This window comes from Cebus imitator, unplaced genomic scaffold, assembly GCF_001604975.1.
Source record: "Cebus imitator isolate Cc_AM_T3 unplaced genomic scaffold, Cebus_imitator-1.0 Scaffold391, whole genome shotgun sequence".
Lineage (NCBI taxonomy): Eukaryota > Metazoa > Chordata > Mammalia > Primates > Cebidae > Cebus > Cebus imitator.
Window position 1 is genome coordinate 1,935,340 of NW_016107706.1, and position 26,880 is coordinate 1,962,219.

The following is a 26,880-nucleotide window of genomic DNA, read 5'->3' on the forward strand; positions in this document are numbered from 1 at the left end:
GAAAAAAAAAAAAGAACACATGGACACAGGGAGGGTAACATCACCAGGGCCTGTCAGGGGGTGGAGGTCTAGGGGAGGGATAGCATTAGGAGAAATACCTAACGTAGATGACAGGTTGATGGGTGCAACAAACCCTCATGTAAGTGTATACCCATGTAACAAACCTACACATTCTGCACATGTATCCCAGAACTTAAAGTACAATTTTAAAAAATAAAGTAAAGCAGAATCTTTAATTGGCTTTAATTTTTAAAACTCACCAAGTAATTCCAATATGCATTCAAGTTTAAGAACCAGCACCTCAGATGATTATAAAGCTTAAGAAACTGAATAAATGTGAAAGTGCTATGCAAACTGAAATTCTACATTATCATTCTTATTTTCCCATTCACTCAAGATTTCAGTATGTTCAACAATGTGATTGTTCAACATTGCTTATTATTCATTCCTTTCGTATGACTTCATTTCCTTCTTTCTAAAGTACAACATATGGGTTCTGTAAGTTATACAACATAACTGGAAAACTCAATTTATGTGTGCAAAATAATTTCAAGCTTATTCTTGAATGATAGCTTGACTAGATGGAGAACTCTGGGTTAACGGGACAGTCATGAGCCTCTTAATGCTTTGGCCAAAAACATACTGGGCATCTGACAGAGCAACAGGCTACACTAAACAGCCTAGGCACACAGTAGGCTGTACCATCTAGGTTTCTGTAAGCACAATGCACGATGTTCACACAATGACAAAACTGCCTCATACACGTATCACAGAACGTATCCCCATCTTTGAGTAACACATGACTGTATCTTCTCTGAGCATTTCACTAAATGCTGGCCTCAACTGTTGTGTTATTGAGGAAGTGGCTGTCAACCTGCTAATCCTCAGTAGGTAATCTGTTCCTCGAGGTTGCATTTAGGAGCTTGTCTTTGCTTTGTGTCCAGTAGTTTCACAACGACATGTACAAGTGGAAGAAGGGGAACTGGAATTCTGAGGGGATAGTTCTTTACTCTGAGAATATAGGTCTTTCATCAACTCTGAAAAATCTCAGCTATTATTTCTTTAAATATTGCTTATTCTACATTCTCTCTAGTCTCTCTTGGTGAGTTCACATATATGTACATGTACGTGTGTGTGTGTGTGTGTGTGTACATACACACAAACATACTGAACCGTCTCATTCTACCCTCCAAATGTTAATCTTTTTTTTTCATATTTCCCTCTTTAATCTTTCTGTGCCACATTCTGAGCAATCTCCTCAGTATAGTGTAGTCTGATTTGAATGGGCACTCTAGTCCAATTGCATGGGTTGGAATTCTGATTTCATCATTTATTAGCTGTGTGACTTTGGAGAAGGTTACTTAACCTCTCTGTGATTCAGTTTCTTCATCTGTAAAATAAAGAAAATAATAGTGCTATCCTCAAAGGATTCCTGTGAGAATTAAATGATATATGTTAAGTGTTTACCACAGTGCCTGGTACTTGATGAGTAAATAATCTCTTTTTTGTTTTACTGGTTGTTTTGTTTAACCAGTCCACTGTGTGTGTTATTTAACTTAGCAATGTTCTAAACAAAATTTAATTTCGGTTTACAAACTAGAATAGATTTTCTATAGCTTCCAGGTTTTTACTTTAAAAAAAAGTTTTATAATACTTTTAGACTTACAGCAGAGCTGCAAAGCTAGTACCGCGTTCCTATATGCCCTTCACCACTTTCTGCTATTGTTAACCTTTTACATAACCATGCTATAATAAGGAAATAGACTAAAATATCAACATTGGTACAATACTATTAAGTAAACTACAGACTTATTCAATTTCTCCAGTTTTTCCACGAATGTCCTTTTTCTGTGCCAGGATCTAGTACAGGACAGTCTGTTGCATTCAGTCTTCATGTCATCTTAATTTCCTCTAATCTGTGACAGTTTCTTAGTTTCTTCTCCTTGACAGTTTTGAAGAGTGCTGGTCAGGTATTTTGCTGCATATTCCTTAAGTGGGTTTGTCTGATGTTTTCTCATTCTAGACTGAAGTTACAGATTTGGAGGAAGAATACCTCACTGGTTATGTGCTCATCTTGTTGCACTGTATCGAGAGGTGCATCAGTCTTATCAATGTCTTATTAATAGTGATGTTAACCTTGGTCATTTGGTAAAGGAGGTGCATTAAAAGTCGCTATTTTTCCTTTTCATACTCTACTCACCAGAAGTGAGTCAGTAAGTCTAGCTCACACTCATAAAAAGTTTCAAACATTAATTACTGTATTTTTCATTTCTGGCATTGCTATTTAGTTCTTTTGTCATAGTCACAGTCTTTTCTTGTGGTTTTGATTTCTTCTCTTATGATTTTAATTATTTTCAATATACTTAATTTTTTTATCTTTTCAGATTATCACTACATTACCTAAATCTCTTGGGGCACTAATCCTTCTGCTTGTGTCTGCTAACTAGTTCATAATGTATTGTTTCACTGTGTGTTTCTTAATTTTGGATTGTGACCTTATCTTACAGTGGGGCATTATGTTCAGGAATCCAATGGGAGCTAGAGTTTAAGTGTTCTTCCAGTGCAGCTCTGTGACTGCTTCTGACAAAAATAAAAGTGATTTGTTTTTTTAACTTTCTAATCCTGTGGGTTCCCGGATAATATAGGTAGTACATAGACTCTAAACCTGTAGAATGTCCAGGTTGAAGGGCTTGATTATTCAGGAGAGATTTTTGTTTTCTGTTAGTGATGACTGACAGTTTTCATTCTTGTCTATCCTTTTACTGAAGATACAGACATCTGAAGTTCTTACTTTTAAGAAGAATCTCAGTTCAAACTCCCCACAGGGTGGGCCTGAGATCTCAATTCCAGTCTTCACATGGGAGTTACAAATCCAAATCAGTAGGTTATCAGAATGAATAGTGACCCACTAAAGACAGCCACAGGGTTTGTTCACAATTATTTCTTCTTTAATTTAAGGCTTTCCTCATCATTTCTGGCATCTGAGAATCTTTAAGTTGGATAGATTTTATCTGGCATTTCTTGTTATTTGTAACAAGAGAATTTTGTTTCTTTAATCAACTAATTTGGTAAAAGAAAGTGTTCCCTGTCTTTTTTAACCGTTTACTCCAAAATAGAAAAAAAAAACTATAAAACACAGGTATAAATTTTGCTACCTGTTTTTCTGGCCCTTTCCAACATTTCCAACAATAAATTCTGAAGCCTTATTACATATGCTACAGATGTGATCAACAACATCAGAGTCCTTCCCTTTTAATGATCTTTAGAGAAACAAAAATTAAAGAATTCAGTGCTTAGAGCTGAGTGGAATATATATGTAAAACAGACAAATAAGATTCAGAGGAAAAAGAGCCCTAAATTAGGAATCAGAGCTTTGAGATTCAAGTCCTACCCCTATGACTAAGTACCAGGTGACTTCAAAAATAAAAGGTTGTGCTCAACATTCTACGATTATGTTTCATTCACAAAGCTACACACATTAGATGTTCTTATTTATTTGCTTACTTGCCATTCAATCTAATATTGATAAGGAAGCTATCTGAATTTTTGGTCCACTTACTAAAATACTTTTCTAACATGGAAATAAATATGATTATTTGATACTAAATATAAATTTTCTATGTGTCTTTCCTTTATTAATACTGTAAATGGCATTAAGACATCCATTTATAAATTTTAAATGCAAATTGAAAACAAACCTCTCAACTAATTTGGCATTTATTAATACAGAATTCACAATGTACAACTTTATAAGGAATTAATCAGGAAAAAGCTGAACTATTTAGGGTACACTGTATGCTACAAAGAGGGCAGAAATCATTTCCAATCTAGTATAATGGTTTCTGTATACTTTCTTAAAGTTTACATTTAGTTCATTTGAATATGTACAAATAATTTCCTGTACATACATGTGTGTGATTCTTAGACTTCTTCACGATATTTTACTTATTAGAGAGAAAAGTAAACTTTTTCTCATGTTTTACCTTTTTTCTGGATCTTTTTGAAGGCACAATGAAATCATTTTTCTAAATGATTTTCCGTATTTTTTCAGCATTTCTTTATCTTGAACACCAGTTTCCAAAGAAGGAGGATCATTCTGCAGTGTCAGCATTAAGACCTGTAAGAATTTTCAGTATACTATAAACTTGTGATGACTCAGTAAAGTTTAACTATTGTGGCCAAGATTTTTCCATAATAGGCACCCCATACCAACATATAACATTTTATTTTCTATCTAAATCAACTGTTTAAAACCCAGAATTATTATGTGTATTTCACATAAATAATATGCTGTAGATGGTTAGCTTCTCAATACACACACACAACGGAATATTATTCAGCACTAAAAAGCAAGAAAATTCTGCAATATACTACAACATGGATGAACTTTGGGGACATTATGCTAAGTGAAATACTAGTCATGTAAAGATAAACATTGTGTGATTCCACTTATATGAGGTATTGGGAGTAGTCAAATCATAGAGACAAACAAGGGGCTGAGAAGAGTGGGAATCAAGAGTTACTATTTAATGGGAACGGAGTTCCAGTTTTCAAATGAAAAGAGTTTGGATATAGATGATAGTGATAACTGCACAACATTATGAATGCATTTAATACCACTGAACTATACACTCAAAATAGTTAAAGATGATGGTCAATTTTATGGTATGTGTATTTTGCCACACACACACACACACACACACACACACACACACACACAAAATTAAAAGACTGGCAAATGGTTCTGAAAAGGAATTGGGACCTGAGCTGGGGTAGTATTTGGAATATGAACCTCACCTTCATTGGTGGATATTTATGATAAGGAGCTGCCCCTGTGGCCAATTCAATTGCTGTAATTCCAAAACTCCAAATATCAGCTTTGAAATCATAACCTCGGACCTGCAAGAACAGATTTGCATGATTATTTTTTATCAGCATAAAAGGACTTTTAAAAGTTAGATTCTGAGGCCAGGCACAGTGGTTCATGCCTCTAATCCTAGCACTGTGAGAGGCTGAGGTGGGAGGATTAGGTGGGCTTGAAGCCAGGAGTTCAAGACCAGCCTGGGCAACATGGTGAGACCCCATCTCCACAAAAAAATATTTTTTAAATTAGCTAGGAGTGATGATGTACACCTGCAGTCCAGCTACATGGGAGGCTAGCTCGAGCCCAGGAGTTGAAGGCTGCAATGAGCCATGGTGGCACCACTGTACTCCGGAGTGAGTGAGAGAGCAAGATTGTCTCTAAAAATAAACAAACAAAAAAGCTAGCTTCTAATGTGTAACAAGAACAATGAAAGTGTTCATAAGCATTAAACCAGTAAAATAAAGTAGGCAAAAGCTAACTATATTTGGTAATAGAAAAAATAAAGACACAACCTGAATGTTCACCCACAGTGAAGAAACTGTTAAGTATAGTATATTTTAAAAAATTAGTCAGTTAAAAGTAATATTCATTAATACTATATGAACATATAAGAAACATTTGTGATAAAACATGAAGAAAAAAACAAAATTGCTCATGAGTCCTAAAACTTTTACAAACAGTAAAATACTGGAAAGAACGAAAACAAAATGTTTTGTAGTGGGGTAGCTTTTTTGTTTCCTAAGGAGCTACGTTATGGCACCTTAATTTCCACAATGAAAATGTTACAAAGATTGTGAATACTTTTAAACTTTTTAGAGTGAATATGTTGCCAAATTTCTCTACTTATACACTGTCACCAGCACATTATGTGGCTATAAATTTTAATTTTCTATCCTAAGCAATATAGGAGAAATAGGTTTGGGGAGTGTGTAGTCTGAAAGGCCTAAAAGTAAGGATCAATAGTATGTGCTGCCTTGTCCTCTGGTAAAACTGAAGGGCCTTTAGTGACCTAAGTACAAGTTCCCCTCCCCACTCTGCTCTCGCAGAGAATGTCTCCTAGCCCAACAATCCTCCTTAGCAAATGACCAGGTACAGTTCCTGCTTGGCCCTGAGAAGCAGGTTTCAGCTCCCTGTCAGTCAGTCATATCTTCTCAAGGAAACCAAGGACCATCACACTCTGTTGGCACTACAAACCCCGTCTCCAAAGCCCCTTCTCATTCATTCTGCCACTGAGTGCAACCCCACTGGTGCAGCATGGCATGCAGGGTCCTCCTCCCCAGGCTGTGAGTATATGTGACTAAGAGATGGCTGTCAATCTCATCTGTCCAATGTCAGGTGTTGTACATTCAGCCATTCCCATAACTTTACAGTGGGAATCCTTCCCTCACTAACAGGGTGAATGCAGGTGATTAAAACAGAGTAAAAATGAATTTAGTTCGTAGCACACTGAGTTTGATATACCTATAAGGCATTTATGTAAGGCACTTATTAAGAACTAGAAATATCTATATGGAGGTTTTGGGGAAAAACTGGACATAATTTAGAAATCATTAATAAGAAGCACAAATGGGAATACCTAGTGAGTGTCTGCAGTCAGAGAAGAGAAAAGCTCAGGAATAAGGTCGTGGGAAGCAGTGTCATTCAGGAGAATGAGAGCCAGCAAAGTCAGAGGAATGGCTTGACAAGGCAAGAATGAAGAAACAACATGAAGGAGGCTAGGAACGTGAATAAAGTTGGCATGGTCAACAGTTTCAAACATCACCAACAGGACAAGTAAGATAAGGAGTAAGAAATGAGCTCTGGATTTGAGTTAGTAGCAGAATTTCCTTAAAATGATGGGATGAGTGGCACCAGACTGCAACTGTTTGAAGAGGAAATGGGAAATGGAAACATAGACACAACCAGTCCTTCAAGAAACACAGCAGTAAATCTCGATGTAAAAATTAGTCTAATTTGTACGAATAAAATTAACACAAACCTTGATTATATTATTCCTGAGTTTCATATATCCTTTGCAAAGTCCTAGAGTGTTTTTGTTGTTTTGTTTTCAAGGGTGGACTAAAGTCCTAACCAAGAAACAGGGACATGTTTCCCAAAGCTAACCTGGTATGCCAAAGAAAAGCAAACACTTTAAGTTTTCTCAGTTTCATAACAAAGCCCTAACCCATTTAAAACAGAAAAAAAGACACAGTACCTGTTCCATAACTTCAGGTGCCATCCAACAAGGGGTGCCAACAAAGGTCTTTCTCACTTTATTTCGGGTAATATCACCACCAGTTGCTAAAAAAGCACTAACCCCAAAGTCTGAAACAGAATACAACAGCAAGGTTGTATGAAAGTGCATCAACCCTCATAAATAAATAGAAAAACAATAAAACGTAGTCACCATCCCATATATAAGATAAGAAGCATGATAGTTTCTCATCTTTTTGCTGAACTTCTTGGCTAAATTAAGACATAGCTTAGACTGGGAGCAGTGGCTCACGCCTATAATCCCAACACTCTTGGGAGGCCAAGACAGGAGGCTTGCTTGAGCCCAGGAGTTCATCTTCGCAAAAAAAAAAAAAAAAAAAAGACATAGTTTAGCAGGTGCCTCATTCCATTCCTCTCCACCCCCACATGTTATCATGTTCTCAGATTTTCCTCCTTGCTCTAATCCATTTTACATACCACTATTAGATTCATTCATTCATTCATTTTTTAATTATCACTTTGACATGGCCCTTTCAGCTCAGAAAATCCTATAGAATGAAATTCAACCTTTTTAACTTAGTATTCAAAGAGCTCTCAAGAACTTGGCCCCAAATAAATTAAAGTTCATAATTCTTAATACATATCCTAACTTCTTTCACCTCTTAGTAGATATATGACAATGTAAACTTAGTTCACTTCTCTAAGCCTCAGGATTTTCTCTACAAATATTTTATCCCACAATACTGAAGCCAAAGTACCAGTCACTGATAAGGAGGACTGCTTGTCTCATCAGGATCCCTCTTTTTCTGTAAATAGCCCTGGGTGTGTATCTGTACTCCCTCACCTTGACCCCTGGGCATACTTGATTTGAGCCAGGGTTAGACACCTTAATCCAAGGCAGGTCTATCTTAAATCTAGAAATGTAAAGCTTGAACGGACAGACAAAGAAACTAAGGGTCAATGAAGCTGAGCCATGCTAACAGCATCCTGAAGGTCACCAGCACAACTGGGTTCCTGCCCATTCTGAGGCTTAGCTGTTCAGTCTATTTTTTTATTCTGTGTACTTCCTAGTTTATTTCAATAATTCCTGCTTTGTTAAGTCAGCCGGTGATAATTTCCAATACAACCAAAAGAACTTTAATATAGTGAGGCTCTCATATACCTTATCCAACTTTTGTACACCTTTTCTGACTCCACTTCTGTGTCTGTTCGAGAACACTCTGCATTATGTAAAATGAGCCCATATTTGTCCATAATTTATTGTATTTTCAAATTTATTTGTTTTCATAATTTCTATTTTATACTTTTTTTTTCAATTTGAAAATACAATAAATTATGGACAAACTGATTGTGTGAAGGATAACTTTAGCATGGGAAACTTTAAAATTCCAGATTCAGAAGTCTATGAATTCTGCCACTTTCAAGCAATTTATTCGAAATAATTGCTTATCTATACAGTACAATTTAAAAATAACAAGTCTATACAGGTTTAAAAAACAATAATCTTGTCTAAATGTACTTAGAATTATGAAAAATTAAAAAAAAAAAAACAATAATCTTGGCTGGGCACAGTGGCTCATTCCTGTAATCCCAGTACTTTGGGAAGCTGAGGCAGGAGGAGCACTTGAGGCCAAAAGTTCAAGACCAGCCTGGGCAACAAACACAGTAAGTTGAGACCCCATGTCTATAAAAAATAAAAAATTAGCTGGGCATGGATGGTGGCGGGCACCTGTAGTCCTAGCTACTTGGGAGGCTGAGGCAGGAGGACTGCTTGAGCCTAAGAGTTGGAGGCTGCAGTGAGCTACATTCATCCCACTGCACTCTGACCTGGATGACAGAGCAAGACCCTTTCTCTACAATCATAACAGTTTTCAATGCTCCTAAACTGGCAAATTTCTAAGAGCTTTAAAATGTTGTTCCAATTGTAACAACAATAGTAAAGTAAACATTTTAAAGTGCACTTGAAAGGGGAAAAAGTGCATTCAGTGCATTCAGCTCTGCCACTAGTCTGCTGAACTTGGGCAGGTATTTTCAATCTTTGTGCTACAATTTCTTCATCTATAAAAAGGAGGCAATAACAGTACCTACTCAACAAGGTTGTTGTTGAAGATTAAATGAATTAATAATATACTTGGAATAGTCCCTGTAATATATTTTAACACTAAACACTCAATAAGTACTAGGTATTTTTATCACTAACTAGAAAGAAAGCTGTGCCTTAAAATACTTAAATATGCTAAAGACTCAAACACCTTATACACAACATATTTTTTAGGCTCAATTATAAAGAGTTTTTACTTTTTAAAAACCTACTAAAAACCTTCAAGTAGTTTAAAAATATTCAGAATTTTAAACGCAGAACTTAATAATGATCCAGAATTTTTGGATCTTCAGCTAGTATACCTCTGCTTGTTCACAGCTAGTGAACCCTGAAGATCAGTTAAAATATTTAGCTAAGGAATGTAAGTAAGACTATCCAGTACACCAAGATATTCTTGTTAAACAACCTGCACAGCTACAATGCCAAGGAAACATAATCAATCCAACTATAAAGTTAAGAACAGAAACCAAAGAGCAAAAATGCCATTTGCCTTTTGTTTTAAATTGCCAACTAAAGAGAAACAGTAACTTAAATGTGAAAAAAAATCACTTAGCTCCTTTGTTAATACAATTTCAGTTAAAGTACAAGATGGACTTTGGTACCTACTATGTGACAGGATCAACAGTAATGACCAGGCCAGCACGGTTGCTCACGCCTATAATCCCAGCACTTTGAGGCTGACACAGGCGGATCACCTGAGGTTGGGAGTTTGAGATCAGCCTGACCAACAGGGAGAAACCCCTTCTCTACTAAAAATACAAAATTAGCCGGGTGTAGTGGTGCATGCCCATAATCCCAGCTTCTCGGGAGGCTGGGGCAGAAGAACCCCCGAAGCGAAATTTGGCGGTGAGCTGAGATTGCACCACTGCAATCCAGCCTGGGCAACAAAAGAGAAACTCCATCTCAAAAAAAAAAAAAAAAGTAATCATCAAGGAAGACAAGGTCCCCTCAGCCTTTTGTGCAACTTCTAAATACAGAAGGTGGAATCAGGCAATTATAATATATTATAATTAGTGCTATCTATAATAAGGTGTGAAAAAATTAGAAACCCCTAAACTATAAAACTCTTAAAACATAGGAGAAAAGCTTCATGACACTGGAGTTAGCAATGATTTCTTAGACATAATACCAAATTCCAGGCAACAAAAAAAAAGTAGATAATCAAAATTTTAAAACTTTTGTGCATCAAAGGTCACTATCAACAGAATGAAAGGCAACCCACAGACTGGGAGAATATATTTTGCAAATCATACATCTGATAAGGGATTGACATCCAAAATATGTAAAGAACTCCTACAATTCAACAACAGCCACAAACACTCCAATTTAAAAATGGGCAAAGGAATTAAGTAGTCATTTCTCCAAAGAAGATATACAAATGGCCAATAAGTACATGAAAAGATGTTCAATATCACTAATCAATAGAGTAACACAAATCCAATCACAATGAGGTAGATACCACTTTACATCCCTTAGAATGGCTACCACCTGAAAAAAAAAAACCAAAAAAACCCCAGAAACTAACAAGTGTTGGTGAGGATGTGGAGAAATTCGATTCCTGTGTGCTCTTGGTGGGATTCCTGCACACTCTTGGTGGGGATGTAAAATGGCACAGCTGTCATGAAAAATAATACCTCAAAAACTTAAACATGGAATAGCCATATGATCCAGCAATTCTACTTATGGGTATATCCCAAAAGAAATGAAAGCAAGAAACTCAGACAAATATTTCCACACTCATGTTCATAGCAGCATTATTTACAATGGCCAAAGGTGGAAGCAATTCAAATGCCACTGATGAATGAATGGATAAACAAAATGCAGCATATAAATACAATGGAATTATTATACAGCTTTTGAAAGTACTGAAATTCTGACATATACTACAACATGAACCTTAAAGACATACAAAATGAAATAAAGTCAATCACAAAAGGACAAATACTGTAGGAGTTCACTTAGGTGCTTAAAGTAGTTAAAATTCATGGAAACAGAAAAGAGAATAGAATGGTGGTCACCCACAGCTGGGGTGAGAGATGGAATGAGGAATTACTATTTAGTGGGTACAGTTTCAGTCAAGTAAGATGAACTAGTTCTGAAGGCAGATGGTGGTGACAGCTGGACAACAGGAATGTATTTAATGCCATAGAAACTATACACTTAAAAATGGTTAAGATAGTCAATTTTATGTTATGTATATTTTACCACTACAAAAAATAAAAATAAAAGAGTGAGTCAGGAGGCAGTGTTGGCAAGATCTGGTGACAGACTGAACATGAGTAAAAGGGAGACAGAAAGCAAAGTTGTTCCCAAATTCTTGGTTTGTGCAGGTGGCTGGCTACGGTGCCATTCATACTAGATAAGGAAACCCATGTTCAGTCCATCTCCTATATATTTTTATGATTTATTAATTCTTTCATATGTAGCTATAGTTCTATCCATTTTCATCATTATATAGTATTCCAGTATAGGCTGGGCATGGTGGCTCATACCTGTAACGCCAGCACTTTGGAAGGGCAAGGTGGGTGGATCATGTGAAGCCAGGAGTTCAGGACCAGCCTGGCCAACATCAAGAAACCTTGTCTCTACTACAAATACGAAAATTAGTCGAGTGGGGTGGCACATGCCTGTAATCCCAGCTACTTAGGAGACTGAGGCACGAGAATCTCTTGAATCTGGAAGGCAGAGGGTGCAGTGAGCCAAGACTGCCCACACCACTGCACTCCGGCCTGGGCAACAGAGTGACACTCTGTGTCAAAAAAAAAAAGTATTCCAGTATATAAATTAACTACAATTTACTTATCCATTCACTAACAAAGGGCACTGGGATTACTTCAAACTTATAATGATTATGAGTACTGTGGCACACATACAGACGAGTTTCTCTAGGCTATACACTTAGGAGCCAAAGACTTACAGTATGTATATCTTCAACTGTAATAAAATGGTTGTACCAATTTACATTCCCATCATCAGAAATGAGATTTATTCCTTGCTTTACACCCACACCAACAATTAGTACTGTCAGGTGTTTTTGTCAGGCCAACCAATTTAACATGTTATCACAATGTGATTTTACTTTGCATTTAACAAATTACTAGTGTAAGGCTGAATATCTTTTACTACATTTATATTTGGATGTCTTCATTTGGGAAGTGACTATGCCAGTCTTCTGCCCACTTTTTAGAGCTTTTTGTTTTTCTCAATGAGTTCTTTATACACTCTACATTTGAGCCTTTAACAATTATTCATGCTGCAAATATCTTCTCTACTCTGTGGTTTGCCTTTTTACTCTGTTAATAGTAAAAAACCATTTGTTCCTCTTTTGATGAGTAGAAGTCACTCATTTTAAAGGTGTCAAATTTATCAATCTTTCCCTTTATATTAGAACTTTATGTGACTTGGTTAAAGTAGTTCCTTACCTCACGGATATGAAGATGTTCGCCTAAATTATCTTCTTAAAGATGAAGAAATAACTTAAGATTTGGGTGATTATCTTCCTCCTGCCAAACACCTGACTGTTCTAGCAGTCTGGGACCAAGCTGAGGTTTTTCTCAGATGATCTGCTTGCTAGACAATCCCTGGGTACGGTCGTTCTGGAGTCTCAGCCTGGAGGAGGGGGTGTTTCATCAGGATAGCCATTTCTGGCAGGCCCTGGGCTAAAACTCTTATCCCTTCAGCTCTGAAACTGCCAAAGGCACACCTCTACCAAAAGCACCTCAGGTGCTTTTTCCTAACTGACACTCAATTTCCCCCAGGACAGAAGCAGCTCTGTACAACCTCTATATAACATATTTATTCTTTAAATACAGTGAAGATCCTCAGCTATTTTTCCTTTAAAGGAAAGTACAGAATGCTATGAGAACACATAGCAGAAGACCCTCATGGAAGTAAGAAGTGATTAGTTGGAAGGAAACAAATAATGGTCAGAAAAAAAGTCTAAGAGCAGAAATGAAGGATGAGTATGAGAAGATATGTTGAGAAGTCGGTGGCATCCTATGATGTGCCCAGAGAGGACGCTTGAAGAGAGATGGTCCAGGGAATAGGAGAGAATACTGATTAAGAAAACATACAAGGTAAGTAATGTGGTTCTATGGACCATTAAATCAAATTTTAAAAATACTAATCATTACCTGCAATCTGTACTGAGCCATCTTCTCCAAGAAGAATGTTTCCAGCTTTCACATCTCTTAAAAAAAAAAAAAAAAGTTACATATCAAAAAACACCTATTCTTTGGAGTAACATAATTTAAGCAAGTGATTACTATATTCATGTAATACTAGCAATATTTAAATGTTCTACTTTACATTAAAGAATATTAAGAGCAATAGTAAAATTTTAGTCACTGGTACTAGGAATATAAACATTAAAAAGGAAGCTAGAAAGGTTCTTACTATAACATCTAGAAAATACAAGTGATTGAATATTCTTGATTGGGATAAAAGTGGCCAAAGAATGTGACCCTCACCTCATTCTACATTTTGAAATATATTTTTTCCTACACCCCAATGAGTTATCAAAGTTTTAAAATCATCCGTATGCAAGTGAAAACGGAATATTCTATGCCTGTTAACAAAAAGATGAAAATTACTCAGGCATCTCTATATTTTTAACTATTTATAACAAGTAATACATGAAAATATTCTTGTTTTAAAAACTTAAACACAACTTAAAAAGCCAAAATCCCTTTGACCATCATTCTCAAGTCTAGTAAGCACTCTCTCCAAAGTTTTCAACTATTATCAGTCTGGTTAATAGAATATATACCTATGACATAACTGGGCTTTTCTCCCAATGTAAATCGTATTATACTATCCATTCAAATCTACAACTTGGAGTTTTGTTTTTCTTAGCAAAAACAAATTTTTGGCAAAATTTAAAATCCCCAAATCCTAAGAGTAGCAAAACCATTTCTTGATAACCTAGAGAAATTCTCAGAATTTACAAGGAACGTACAAGGGGGTTCTGCTGCAGCACTGTTTGTAATAAAAAACAAAAACTAGTCACAACCAACAATAGTAGAAAGCTTAAATTAATTCTATTACATCCATGAAATGAATAATGTTAATCAACATACTGTGACATGAAATGCTAACATACATTATTAAATGAACAGATCAAATAAGAGACCAGTGCATTTTACATGACACCATTAATGTTGCACAAACACACCCCTTTCCTTTGCCAAATGGGATTTTTGGGACATTAATGGAATTGAAGTCTAGGGGAACAGTGTTTGAATGCCCTGTGGAAATATAGTCATTTTGTAATTAAAAGTAAATGTAATCAAATAAGCAAAAGAAAGGCAGCCCTTGAAGCTACACAAGAAAGAAAAGCAAGTCCAGCTCATGGAATAACGTCTTATTTATCATGAAAAGGAGCCAATGAAAAGCACAGCACTCCCCTTTATCCTCCATGTTTAGATATAATCATTCCCTGGCAAACAATGAACAAGGGTTCCATAACTGTGTGCAGCAGCAGCATCATACCACAGTATACAATGCCTTCCTGAATATATACTGAAGCATAAGAAAATCATGTTACTGAGTATTTTCCACTGCTTATAAGCCCAAGCAATTTATAGGTTGTTCTCCTGGAGACTGACTTAGAGTGCAAGCCAGCTTGCTTTACTCCATGAACCTAGTTTCAGATTCCAGTAGCTACAAACAGGAGAGAACAGAGGACATTCTCTTTCCTTTGTGACAAAGATCATCCAACTGAGTCAACCACTAACTTCCAACTCCCTTTTCTGAGCTCATCTAAAAGCTAAGTGGGGAGGGAAGAAAAAATAGTTTAGTCACTCCCTCCTCTGTGTCTTTACAGAAGGCTGTACTATAATGTTAGCATAATGTATTACATGATCATATTTCTAGGTCTGTCTCTCTTATTTCACCATAAGCTAAATCTGGGCCTGTAACTTAATATATTACTATAGTCACCTGTAGTTACTTAGCATTATGATCAGTACATAGGAGGCATTCTTCAAATAGGAGGAGATATTCTTCAAATAGATTTTAAATAACTATACAAATTTTTAACAACTATTACATAAGCACTGAGGAGACGACCTGCCTCAAATCCTCTTCTGGAAGAAAAAAAAAAAAAAAGAACATAAAAAAGAAAGAAAGAATGTCAACCAAACACTTAAAAAAAATACTAGACTGTTGCCTTCCTCTTCCCCAATCCCCACTCCCCACCTCCTAACTCTATTCCAAATGTCAGGGTTATAAACTAATACATTACAGTCAAAGAATAGGAACAATCTAATTATCCATCAAAAGGAGACCAGTTAAGCTGTGGTATATCTAAACCATAAAATACTATGAATACTAATGAACATACATGTCGATATGGAACTATCTCCAAATACATTATTAAGTGAAAAATGAATGCTAAACATAGTATGTGGCCATTTGTATTTTCTTTAAAAGGAAAACAAGACACAGAGACATACATCATGTTTATACTGGCAAAAAATCTCTCTCAAAGGACTCACAAGAAAATGGCAACAAGTAATTCCCTTTGGATCAGGGTACTGTGGATTCATAAACGGAAGAAGGCTTTATGTTTTAGAACAGTTTTAGATTTACATAAAAGTTGAGAAACTAGTGCCTAGGAGTTCCCACACACCTCACACTTAGTTTCCCCTATTATTAACATCTTATATTAATTAGTACAGTACTTTTGCTACAATAAATGAACCAATATTAATATATCATGATTAAAGTCCACAGTTTATTCAGATTTCTTTAGTTTTTACCTAATGTCCTTTTTCAGTCCCAGGATCCTGCCCAGGACACCATATTATATTTAGCTGCCATGTCTCCTTAGGTTCCTTTTGGTTGTGACAGTTTTTCACACTTTCTTTGTTTTTAGAGAATCTTGACAGTTTTGAGGAGTAATGGTCAAGTACTTTGTAGAATGCCCCTCTACTGGAATGTGTACAATGTTTTTCTCATGGTTAGACTGGTGTCAGGGCATTTTGTAAGGAAAACCATAAAAGGTATCATTTTCATCACATCATAAGAAAAGCACATCATATCAGTATAATTCAGCACTAGTGATACTTAGAAGGCTTACTTTGTACCATACGCCATTTGGTGTTATTTGAATTTTTAAAGCCATATATACATATCACCTACTCAAATCATGTTTTATTAAGTTTTAGTCTTTCATAAGTGAAGAGACAATAATCCATTTGTAGCAGAGCCTGTACTTCGAATGACTACTTTTCCTGATCAATTCCCCAGATAATCAATACATGTTTCCCTTTTGAAACCAAAAGTGCAATCTGTAGAATAGTTTCCAGGAGTAAAAGCAGAATAGCATGATTCACTGGACAATAAAAACACCACAGTCTGCCCTCAAACAGGACAACTAACTTTTAGGGAAAAGATTCATAACTAAATATCTGGAAATCAATATAGTCCCCAGTTAAAGAACTTTTTTACTCGGCCACAAAGAACATCAAGCAAGCCAGCAGCTCTAAAAGCTCAATCCTCCAACCTCTCTTAAGTAACAAGAAGAGTGAGTTTTTGTTTTTTTACGGCTTAATGCCATTTCTCACATGTCACTGTTGCCCCAAAGTTACACATTCCTTCTAAAATTAAAACAAATATCACAGACATTCTTGACTTTTCATTAATACAGAACACAAGTTTCTGCCCATAACATTTTTATTACTCATCAATAGGCACCATTTATGGAAAACTTGAAAAAGGGTCAAGAAAAGCAGTGAATCAAAACCAAACCTCTGTAAATACACTGTATTTAAGCATCTTAAACTAACAAAATGTCCAACATTTCTGTCACAGCCAGAGAAAAGTCTAATTTAGAGACCCATTCATCCTACTCCAAGCCTCTAAAGCCTAGAAGTCACAGAGAAAACACAGTAGACATAGAGGAAAATTACTTTACCTGATCTACTAGGCTGACATACAAATCCACCTGAAATCACAAGTGGACTTTGAAAATATGAGAAGTAGCAAGACATACTAAAAATATTTTCGCCTGCTTCCCAGTAAAACAACTTCCTCCTAAGCCTAAGTCTCAGCATATTACAGAGCTGGTTACTGCTAAAGTCTAAGTCCCAATGCTGGCTAGGCGCAGTGGCTCACACCTGTAATCCCAGCACTTTGGGAGGCCAAGCAGGTGATCACCTGAAATCGGGAGTTGGAGACCAGCCTTACCAACATGGAGAAACCCCCGTCTCTACTAAAAATACAAAATTAGCCAGGTGTGGTGGCACATGCCTGTAATCCCAGCTACTTGAGAGGCTGAGGCAGGAGAATCATTTGAACCTGGGAGGCGGAGGTTGTGGTGAGCCAAGATAAGATTGTACCACTGCACGCCAGCCTGGTCAACAAGAGCAAAACTTTGTCTCAAAAAAAAAAATCCCAATGCCAAGGCCTCACTCCAAATCAATTAAATAAATTTCTGGCAGTGGACCCAGGTATCCATACTTTTTAAAGCTTCCCATATTCCAATATGTAGCCAAAGTTGAAAGTCTATGATTTAAAGTGTCAGAGAATTCCCATTCCAGCAAAATGGCAAACTGTGCATTGGAAAACAAACTTTCATCACTACTACCCAGGCCCTTGACCCAAAACCCTTCCCCTGCTACAAACACAAAGAGATGCTGGATAAATTAGGGGAAAAAAATATCACACAGCTAGATGCAAAGTAAAGAAAAAATCCTCTAGGTTCAGAAATGAAAGAGACACTTAAGAGGCAGATCAGTAGGTAAGCCCTGGGAGACAGAACAGGGAAACTGGCCGAATGGCTAGGGGGCTCAGGTTTTCAAATCCAAACATAATAGAAAACATGGCACTGGACAGATATAAGGTTAGGAGCTAAAACTGAATCTCCCTAATAAAACCAAGACCCTTGAAAGACTAGGCCACAATGAAAGATATACTTACCAAAGGTAAGACAGTATAGTTATATTAAAATAAGATCTAATTATCTTTATAAAACATTTAAGACCTAATTACAATAAATAAGATCTAATTATCTTTAAAACAAAATCATTTCTAAGAGTAAAAAGGTCATTTTATAGGCATAAAAAGGTCAATTTACAGGAACAAAAGGAATAATTCACCCGGAAAATAACAATCCTGAACCTGTACGCACCTATAACCTCTATCACACTGTTCAAAGGAGTCATTAGGGTTGTAGGGGTTCCTGAGACCATGCTACAGATAGCTGGACAGGTTCCAATGCAACCTGACAGACTCCCGCTCAAAGGATGCTGATCTGCAGGCTGGCTGATATGAAGGACCAGACAGAATGTCCAAGGGAGGTACACACTGTCTAATGCCCAACGAGTCCAAATAGAGTGACAGGCCTTTTTGGTGGTATGGTGAGGGTAGGGGAGGGTCAAAGAGACAGCAGTTTTTCCTTAATTGTCAAAGGAACTAAACATTGTGAATCTGTCCAAATAGTCCCATGAAAGTTTACTTGGCAAAAGGGCTTTGAATTTTGTTGCATCCATCAACTACCTCTGCTGGCAGAGGTGTAATACTAGTGCAAGTCAGGGCCACTATCTTGCTCAGGACATCAAGAGATCATCTACAGAGGAAAAGCTTTGGACATCAGAAGGTAAAGGAATTTTAGGATATAATCTTATCCAGTTCAATATGTCAGGAGTTTGTCACTTCTGTCTTCATAACAGTAAAAAAAAGTTGAACTGAAAATCAACAACTCTTCTTAGATCCATCAAAGACTGAAGTCACAGAGCAAACCGCTGCCTCCAAAAATGTAAAGACGGGAAGACAGAATTACAGTTTAATTGAACAGAAGCCCAGCAGCAGAAGACTACTACTGGAGTCAGTACTAGGATCTAAAAACTTAAATTGTAATTGACAAATGTCTGCAGGCTCAGTGTGGACCAGCTGGAGAGTTAAAAACCCCAGGGGACCCAGTCTAATGGAGACTCATACACTTGGATGAGTTGGATGAGTTTTACCTCCCACAGCCCCATGAGGTTCTCAGGGTATAGATAGCAGAAAATTTCTCTAGTTTCCCACAGGAGGAAGAAAAAAGTAATCAATATGAAATACACCCTGAACATTCTATCCTCCCTAACAAAAACCTACCCTGAAGGGAAACTGTTTTATCAGAGCCCAACCATCTTGGTTTTACCAGAACCTAACCCATCTACAAGAAGAGAAATACCCAGTCTCAGTCCCACCAAGCCTTCCTGTCTCACCTTAGGGGAGGGGGGCTGAGAAGCACTTGTGCAGGTGACAGCCCAGGAGCATAGGCTCACTAAAAAGACTGAGCTGGGCAGGGGAGACAAAAATCTTGATGAAAGACCGAGGAAAAAGAACAGCTTACCAGGAACAAAGGTACAAATTAACATCCCACATCTCAGACACCAGGCAACCAGAAGAAAGTGGCATGAACTGCTCAGTGTCAAGAGGGAAAAATAAACAACCTAGAATTCTGTATCCAGCAAAAGTATCCTTCAAAAGTGAAGGAGAAATACTTCTCTCAGGCAAATAAAAACTGAGGCACTTTGCAAGTGAGCAGACCTGCCTTGCAAGAAATGTTAAAAGAATTTCTTGAAAAAGAAGACAAAACTCGGATCCACACAAAAAAAAGGAAGAGTATGAGAGAAAAAATACATGAAAATATTTTATTTCTCTTATTTTTAATTGATCTAACAGTCAACAATTTCTTCAAAATAATAACAGCAACAATGTATTTAATGATTACAACTTGTGGGTAAGTGAAATGAATGGCAATAATATTATAAGGGAGGAATTAGGAATATTCTGTCATAAAGCACTTGTGCTACCCATGAAGCAATTAGCAATAGAGTGCTAATTGAAAGTGGACTTGGATTTCCTGTAAAACATATACTGTATAGGCCAACTACTAAAAAAAGTTTTTTAAAAAGTATAATTGATATCCTAAGAGAGGAGAGGAAATGGAATCATATGAAATGCTCAACTGAAACCAAAGAAGAGGCCAGACATGGCAACACAACGCCTGTAAAAAATCCCAGCACTTTGGAAGGCCAAGACAGGACTGCTTGAGCCCAGGAGTTCGAGACCAGCCTGGGTAACATTAGAATTACCTGGGGAACTTGTAAAAAGTCCCAATGCCAAAGCATAGGACCCTGTCTCTATCAAAACAAAAATAAAAAAATAGGCATAGTAGTGAGCGTCTGTGGGCCCAGCTATTTGGGAGTCTGAGGCAAGAGAATTACTTGAGTCCAAGAGGTCAAAGCTGCAGTGAGCCGTGTTCATGCTGCTGCACTCCAGCCTGAGTGACAGAGTGAGCCCCTGTCAATCAATCAATCAATAACCAAATATGGAAGAAAAAGAAGGAAGGACACAAAAAGATGTAATCTTAAAAATTAATTATTTAATCCTAATCCTTGAGCAAATAGGAAAGCAAACCCCAGAAAAGTAACTGATTTAAAAAAAAAAAAAAAAATCAGACAACTACAAATTGTAAAGCTGAGGTTTCAATGAGTATTCAGAATATGGAGCAAAAAGCAAGGTACTATCATACCCCACAAAACATACACATACACATACACAAATACACACACACACAACACACACGCACGCACGCGCGCGCGCACACACACACCCCTTGACTGAATTACTCTTAGAATAACAGCATTTTTAAAAAATCCATATATGATAGGTAAAAAATCAGTCATCTACAGAAGCATTCCACTCTAGGAAAAAATGAGTAATTCTTTCTAGTTGTCTAAATTTTCTTACCTGCTTCAGTCTTACAAAGGAAAAGAAACCTCTTTTTATGAGGATGAATGAGAACACTAACTCTAAAAAATAATGTATACACTAGGAATCTTGGAAACACCTTGGAAGCTTGGGTTCCAAGGGTCCCTAATTTATGATGGTTCAGTTTTGACTTTATGATATTTTCTATTTGCAATGGAGTTAAGTCCCAATAAACCCATCCTAAGTCGAGAAGTATCTGTAATCTTAAAACAATAAGAATTTCCATCTAAAATTGTACCTAATCGTTTTTGTACCTGGTTAACATATTAAGAGATCACTAAACATAGGATATGGCCAAAGAGAAAACATTTGGGAATATTTTCCCAGCACTGTTAAGTAGAAAAAATGTCCTGAAAAACAGAAAATTCCAATCTCTGGATGATGATAATTGTATGTATACCTTGATATTAGAAATTAACATAATTTAACTATCTCAGTTCTGATTCCATGTTCCTTAAGTAATCTTGTGAGAAAAAAGTGCCACAGACTGCTAATTGGCCCTCAATATGTCTCCCCTTCTAGAAGAAAGGGGGAGGGGAGGGGAGGGGAGGGGAAAAGGAAGGAATTTTTACTGGGGACATGACCATCCCTAAGAAAGGCAACATTTCACAGCCTTCTATGCAGGCTAGATACGACCATCCATGTGACTAAATTTCTAGCCACTGTGGTGCAAACAAAAGTGGTTTCTACCACTTCCTAGTTGTTCGCTTAACATAGGTGTTCTCAATCCCAGCACTACTGATATTTGAGCTGGGTAATTCTGTTCTAAGGGGCTTCCTGGACATGATAGGATAAATTTAGCAGCATCCCTGGCCTCCACCCATTACATGTCAGTAGCACATTCTACTACCCAACTCCAGCCCCTGCTGTGACAACCAAAAATGTCTCCAGGTATTGCTAAATGTCCTGAGAACCACTGCTTATAGGAAATGGCATAACCTCTATTTCCCCTTTCTTTCCTCCCTGCTGCTGAAATGTGGATGAGGTGGAAATAAGCTTGGGCCATGCAGCAAAAACTCAGAGCTGGGAGAGCAAGAAAATCAGAGCCGGAGTCATCATACTGGACTGATGTCATTTATGCCCAGACTATTACGTGAAAAAAAAACAAAGTAATCCTCTATGGCCCTGTAAATCAGAGGTAGCATAGCCCACAAGCTGAATCCAGTCCATTTCCTGTTTCTGTAAAAGATGCAACCATGCCTATTCAGCTACAGATTGTCTATAGCTGCTTTCATACTACAAAAACAAAGTAGTGGTGACAGAGAACATCTCACCCACAAAGTCTAAAATATTTGCTATCTGGCCCTTTACAGAAAAGGTTTGCCAACCTCTGGTGTACAAAATAGTGACAATGAGCGTTCACTGATTCTTGTGTGCTAAATACTATTCTAAGTGCATTGTATAAATCACCTCATTTAATCTCCACAACTACTTTATGAGATAGGTATTATCATCCCTATGTTACAGATGAGAAAATAAGGCAAAAGAGAGGTTAAATAACTTGCTAGAGGTCACCCACTAAGTGACAGAGCTGAGATCTGAATCTAGGCAGTCTGCTTCTAAAGCCTGCTAAGACTGTGCTAATCAATGAAGCTGAGTATCGACTTAATATCAGTTACATTTTTTTGGTCACTAAGTCAACAGTATTTTACTCGGCCACTGAGATTAATTTTAAATGTATTGTGCTGTCCTCTTTTATTTAGCATATCCATATATCTACTTTTTCAAGGCAAAGCCTTTACTTCAGAACTCTGATGAAAGTATCTTCTTTTTCCTAAATGTTTACATATCTACAATTTCTAGAGCAAACAGCAAAATTAACCCAAAATATACACTGAAGTATACTTTAGGGTCATTAAAAAAAAAAAAAAAAAAAAAAAAAGAATGCAATGAGTGGATACATACCAAGAAATTCGGTTTCTGCTTTACTTTGTATGACTGTAACATCTGCTTTGCATAATGTATCAACTCTCACGTAACTAAGTGAGTAATTTCCTTTCTAAAATTGACCTAAAATGCTGCCATTTAAACAGCATTACCTTGATGTAATGTCACTGTTACAAATGTCCTGGGAGTTCCCATTCAGAATTGCCCTCAAAGTTAGCTTATAAGCCACTGAAAAACTCTATAGACACATTGTACAACCTTGAGCAAATCCCCTAAGAAGCCCTTTTTCACCAGCAAAGTAAGATTAATAATAGCAATATATTACCCATGCATGTCATAATATATAAAGTTTATTTCAAAATTAATTTTAAGAATACAAAATATAATAATGTTTTTTCTTTACAGATTTTCTTTAGGAATTTCTTTAGATAAAACAAAAAGGTATTTATTTCTTAGGATAATCTCAAGGCAACCAAATGCATATGAAGAATGGGGTCTTCCAGCTCCAGAGGAGTGAAGAAATAGACAAATCTTCTCCTTAAAAAGCAACCTTAAAGCTGGACAAACATGACAAAACAACCATTTCAGTGATCTAGAAATCAACCTGAAAAACATGTTATGCTTGAAAAACAGCTGTACTTCAGGTAAGAACACTGAAACTCTGTGGTGTTCTGCTCTGGGACTAGCCCCATCACTTCCTGGCCCCAGCTGAGTCAGCATGAAGTTCTAAGGTAGATAGACCACGATGACTGGCAACTTCTCAGCCACGGTTCAAAGAGGCTCCTCGGACTGGACATGATGGGCAACACCTACTCTCTGTGACACTGTCAACTGAAGTGACGTTCTGAAGGCTGACCAGCAGGAGAGGGTCAACAGTGGCTCTACTGGCCTGTCGTAGCAGTCTAGATGGAGACAAAGATATTCTTGGCCAAGGTACACAGTGGAGACAAGAGAAGAGGTTCCTACTAATCACACACTCCTGGCCAACCCTGAGGATGTGCACATGAGCACAGGAGACAAAAGGGCCTATCCAAAAATGAAACCCGGGCAAACTGGAAAACAGAAACTAAACTTAGAAAATGTTCATTTCTAAACCCACAGAAAGATCCAATGGAAGACAGCCAAATAGAAGCCCCCCCCGATCATCTTCCTCACAGGAACACCAAATTTAACTACCTACATGAAAAAGCACCTTTATAAGAACCGAAAACCAGGTGAGTAGTCACAGTCCTTGGTTTCAACTTCACATCACTGTTAGAGACACTAACAGTGGTAGGAAAGACAGTCTTGAATTGTCAATGCCACCCCTTCCCCATCTCCCGGCAGAAGCTGCAGAGCACTGAGAGAGAATCTGTGCTTGCATTGGAACTCAGTGCTGCTCTGTCACAGCAGAAAGCAATGCCAGGCAGAACTTAGCCAGCACTCATGGAGAAAGCACTTAGACCGCCCTAGCTAGGGGAACTGCCCACCTCAGCAGTCAGAACCTAAGTTCTTTCAAGCTGCCCCTCTGCAGGCTAAAGTGCTCTGGGGTCCTAAATAAATCTGTAAGGCAGTCTAGGCTACAAGGAATACAATTCCTGGGCAAGTTCTGGTGCTGTACTGGACTTGGAGCCAATGGACTTGCAGAACACACAACCCGGTGAGACACCAGTGGGGCAGCCAAGGGACTGCTTGTGCCACCCCTTCCCCCAACCCAGACAGCACAGCTTGCAGCTCTGGGACAGACTCCTTTCTTCTGCTTGAAGACAGTAGAGGGAAGAGTAGAGGACTTTGTTTTGCATCTTGAATATCAGCTCAGCCACAGCAGGACAGGGTACCAGCTAAGTCTAGCTCCTAGATGACATTTCTAGACACACCGTAGGCCAGAAGGGAGCTCACTGGCTTAAAGAAAAGAACACAGTTCTGGTGGGATTCATCCTCTGCTAACTAAGGAGCCATTGGTTCCTGAATAATTAGCAGCAGCAACAAGGCAGTACTTGCCGTGGTCCTTAGGTGAGACTCAGAGATGTGCTGGCTTCAAGTGTGACCCAGCACATTCCAAGCCATGGTGGCTACAGAGAGGGACTCCTTCTGTTTGAGAAAAGAGGGAAGAGTACAGGGGACTTTGTCTTGCAGCTTAGTTACCAGCTGGACCCTGGTTGGGTAGACCACCAAGCAGGTTCTTGGAATCCCCACCCAGGCCTTGGCTCTTGGATGGCATCTCTGGACCTGCCCTGGGCCACACGGGAGCCAGCTGCCCTGAAGGGAGAGTCCTAGGACTGGCAGCATTCACCACAAGCTGACTGAAGAGCCCCTGGACCCCAAGTGAACATTGCAGGTAGCCAGACAGTACCTGTCATGAGCTTAGGGCAGTGGTGGCCATGGGGAGAGACTCCTCTGCTCAGGGAAAGGGGAGGGAAGAGTGGGAAGGGCTCTGTCTTGTGATTTGGATGCCAGCTTAGCTGTAGTAGAATAGGGCATCAGGTAGGTTCTTAAGGTTTCCACCTCCAGGCTCTGGCTCCCTGATGGCATCTCTGCACCCAGGCAGGGCAGGGGTAAACTCACTGCCATGAAAGGAGGAACACAGTCCGGATGGCTTTGCCACCTGCTTACTGTAGAGCCCTCGGGCCTTGAACAACACAGGCAATAACTGGGTAGTGGTTACCATGAGCCCTGAGGGAAACCCAGTGCTGTGATGTCTTCAAGTCTGATCCAGGACAGTCCCAGTGGTGGTGGCACAGGGGTGCTTGTGTCACCCCTTCCCCAGCTCCAGACAGCTCCGCCCAGAAACAAAGAGTCTCCATTTGCTTGGGAGAAAGTAAGGAAAGAAAAAGAAGTCTCTGCCTGGTAATCCAGAGAATTCCCCAGGATCTTATCCAAGACCACCACAGTGGTACCACTATGAGTCTAGAAAAGTCCAAGACTTGTCTGGGCAACATAAGAAGTCCTCATCTCTACAGAAAAATTTTAACAATTACCCAGGCGTGGTGGCACAAGCCCAGAGTCCCAGCTACTGGAGAGGCTGGGGCAGAAGGATTGCTTGAGCCCAGGAGTTTGAGCTGCAAGTGAGCTACAATCATGCCACTGCACTCCAGCCTGGGTGACAGCGAGAGAATCTTTCTCTTAAAAAAAAAAAAAAAGTCAGTTCCCTTCAGATGCATTCCATCCAGCTTTAATATTATACTTTCTCTCTCTTTGTTGTTCATTAAGTCTTGCTCTCCAAGTCATCTTGCCTTATCCCAAGAAACTTCAACAATCACAGAGACAATCATACAGTACCCTGCCTCTGAGCTCACTGATGCCATCTCTAAAGACTTCCTCCTCCACTCCACCTGGGTCATCTACTTCCTCAGTTTTCTATCTTGTTATCAAAACTAACCCAATTATGAAATTACTAATTCAGACACCCCACTCTCCTATTTTTCAAGATAACTATTCAACTACTCTACTATGACTACTCTGCTTCACTGATCACCAATCCATTGAGCTGTCTTGGTTTTCCATCAGCCTCATCTGGTTTTCAAGATTTTAAACATGTTCTAATAACCTGACTCCCTCTTGCCCCATTGTTCTACAAGTAGCCTGTTTAGAGCCCAAGTCCCAAACAGCATATCTTTTAGCAACACTAAAGGACAAAACCTGAGAAAGAGTAATTTTTTTTTTTTTTTTTTTTGAGAGATGGTCTTGCACTGTTACCCAGGCTGGAGTATAAGGGCATGATCAGAGCTCACTGCAACCTCAATTGCTGGGGCTCAATTGATCCTCCCACCTCAGCCTCCTCAGTAGCTGAGACCACAGGTGTGCATCATCATATCTGGATAATTTTTAAAAAATTTTTTACAGAGACGAGGGCTCACTATGTTGCCCAGGCTGGTACTGAACTCCTGGGCTCAAGCAATCCTCCTGCCGTGGCCTCTCAAAGTGCTGGGATTATAGGTGTGAACCATCATACCAAGCCGAAAGAGTAAGGATAACAAAGGCGGACGGGCGCGGTGGCTCACGCCTGTAATCCCAGCACTTTGGGAGGCTGAGGCGGGTGGATCACGAGGTCAAGAGATCGAGACCATCCTGGTCAACATGGTGAAACCCCGTC

At 38.4% G+C, this 26,880-nt stretch overlaps 1 protein-coding gene across 2 annotated transcripts in view; it reads right to left on the reverse strand.

Moving 5' to 3' along the window:
- The window catches only part of OXSR1 (oxidative stress responsive kinase 1), a 99,817-nt gene that overhangs the window by 36,037 nt on the left and 36,900 nt on the right, over positions 1-26,880 (reverse strand). For both annotated transcript variants that reach the window (XM_017508397.2, XM_017508398.2), the window contains 4 exons: positions 13,292-13,347; positions 7,059-7,168; positions 4,798-4,899; positions 3,984-4,117 (listed from right to left, as the gene is read on the reverse strand). In XM_017508397.2, the coding sequence (XP_017363886.1) occupies positions 3,984-4,117; positions 4,798-4,899; positions 7,059-7,168; positions 13,292-13,347 (402 nt within the window). The remainder of the gene's footprint in view (positions 1-3,983; positions 4,118-4,797; positions 4,900-7,058; positions 7,169-13,291; positions 13,348-26,880) is intronic.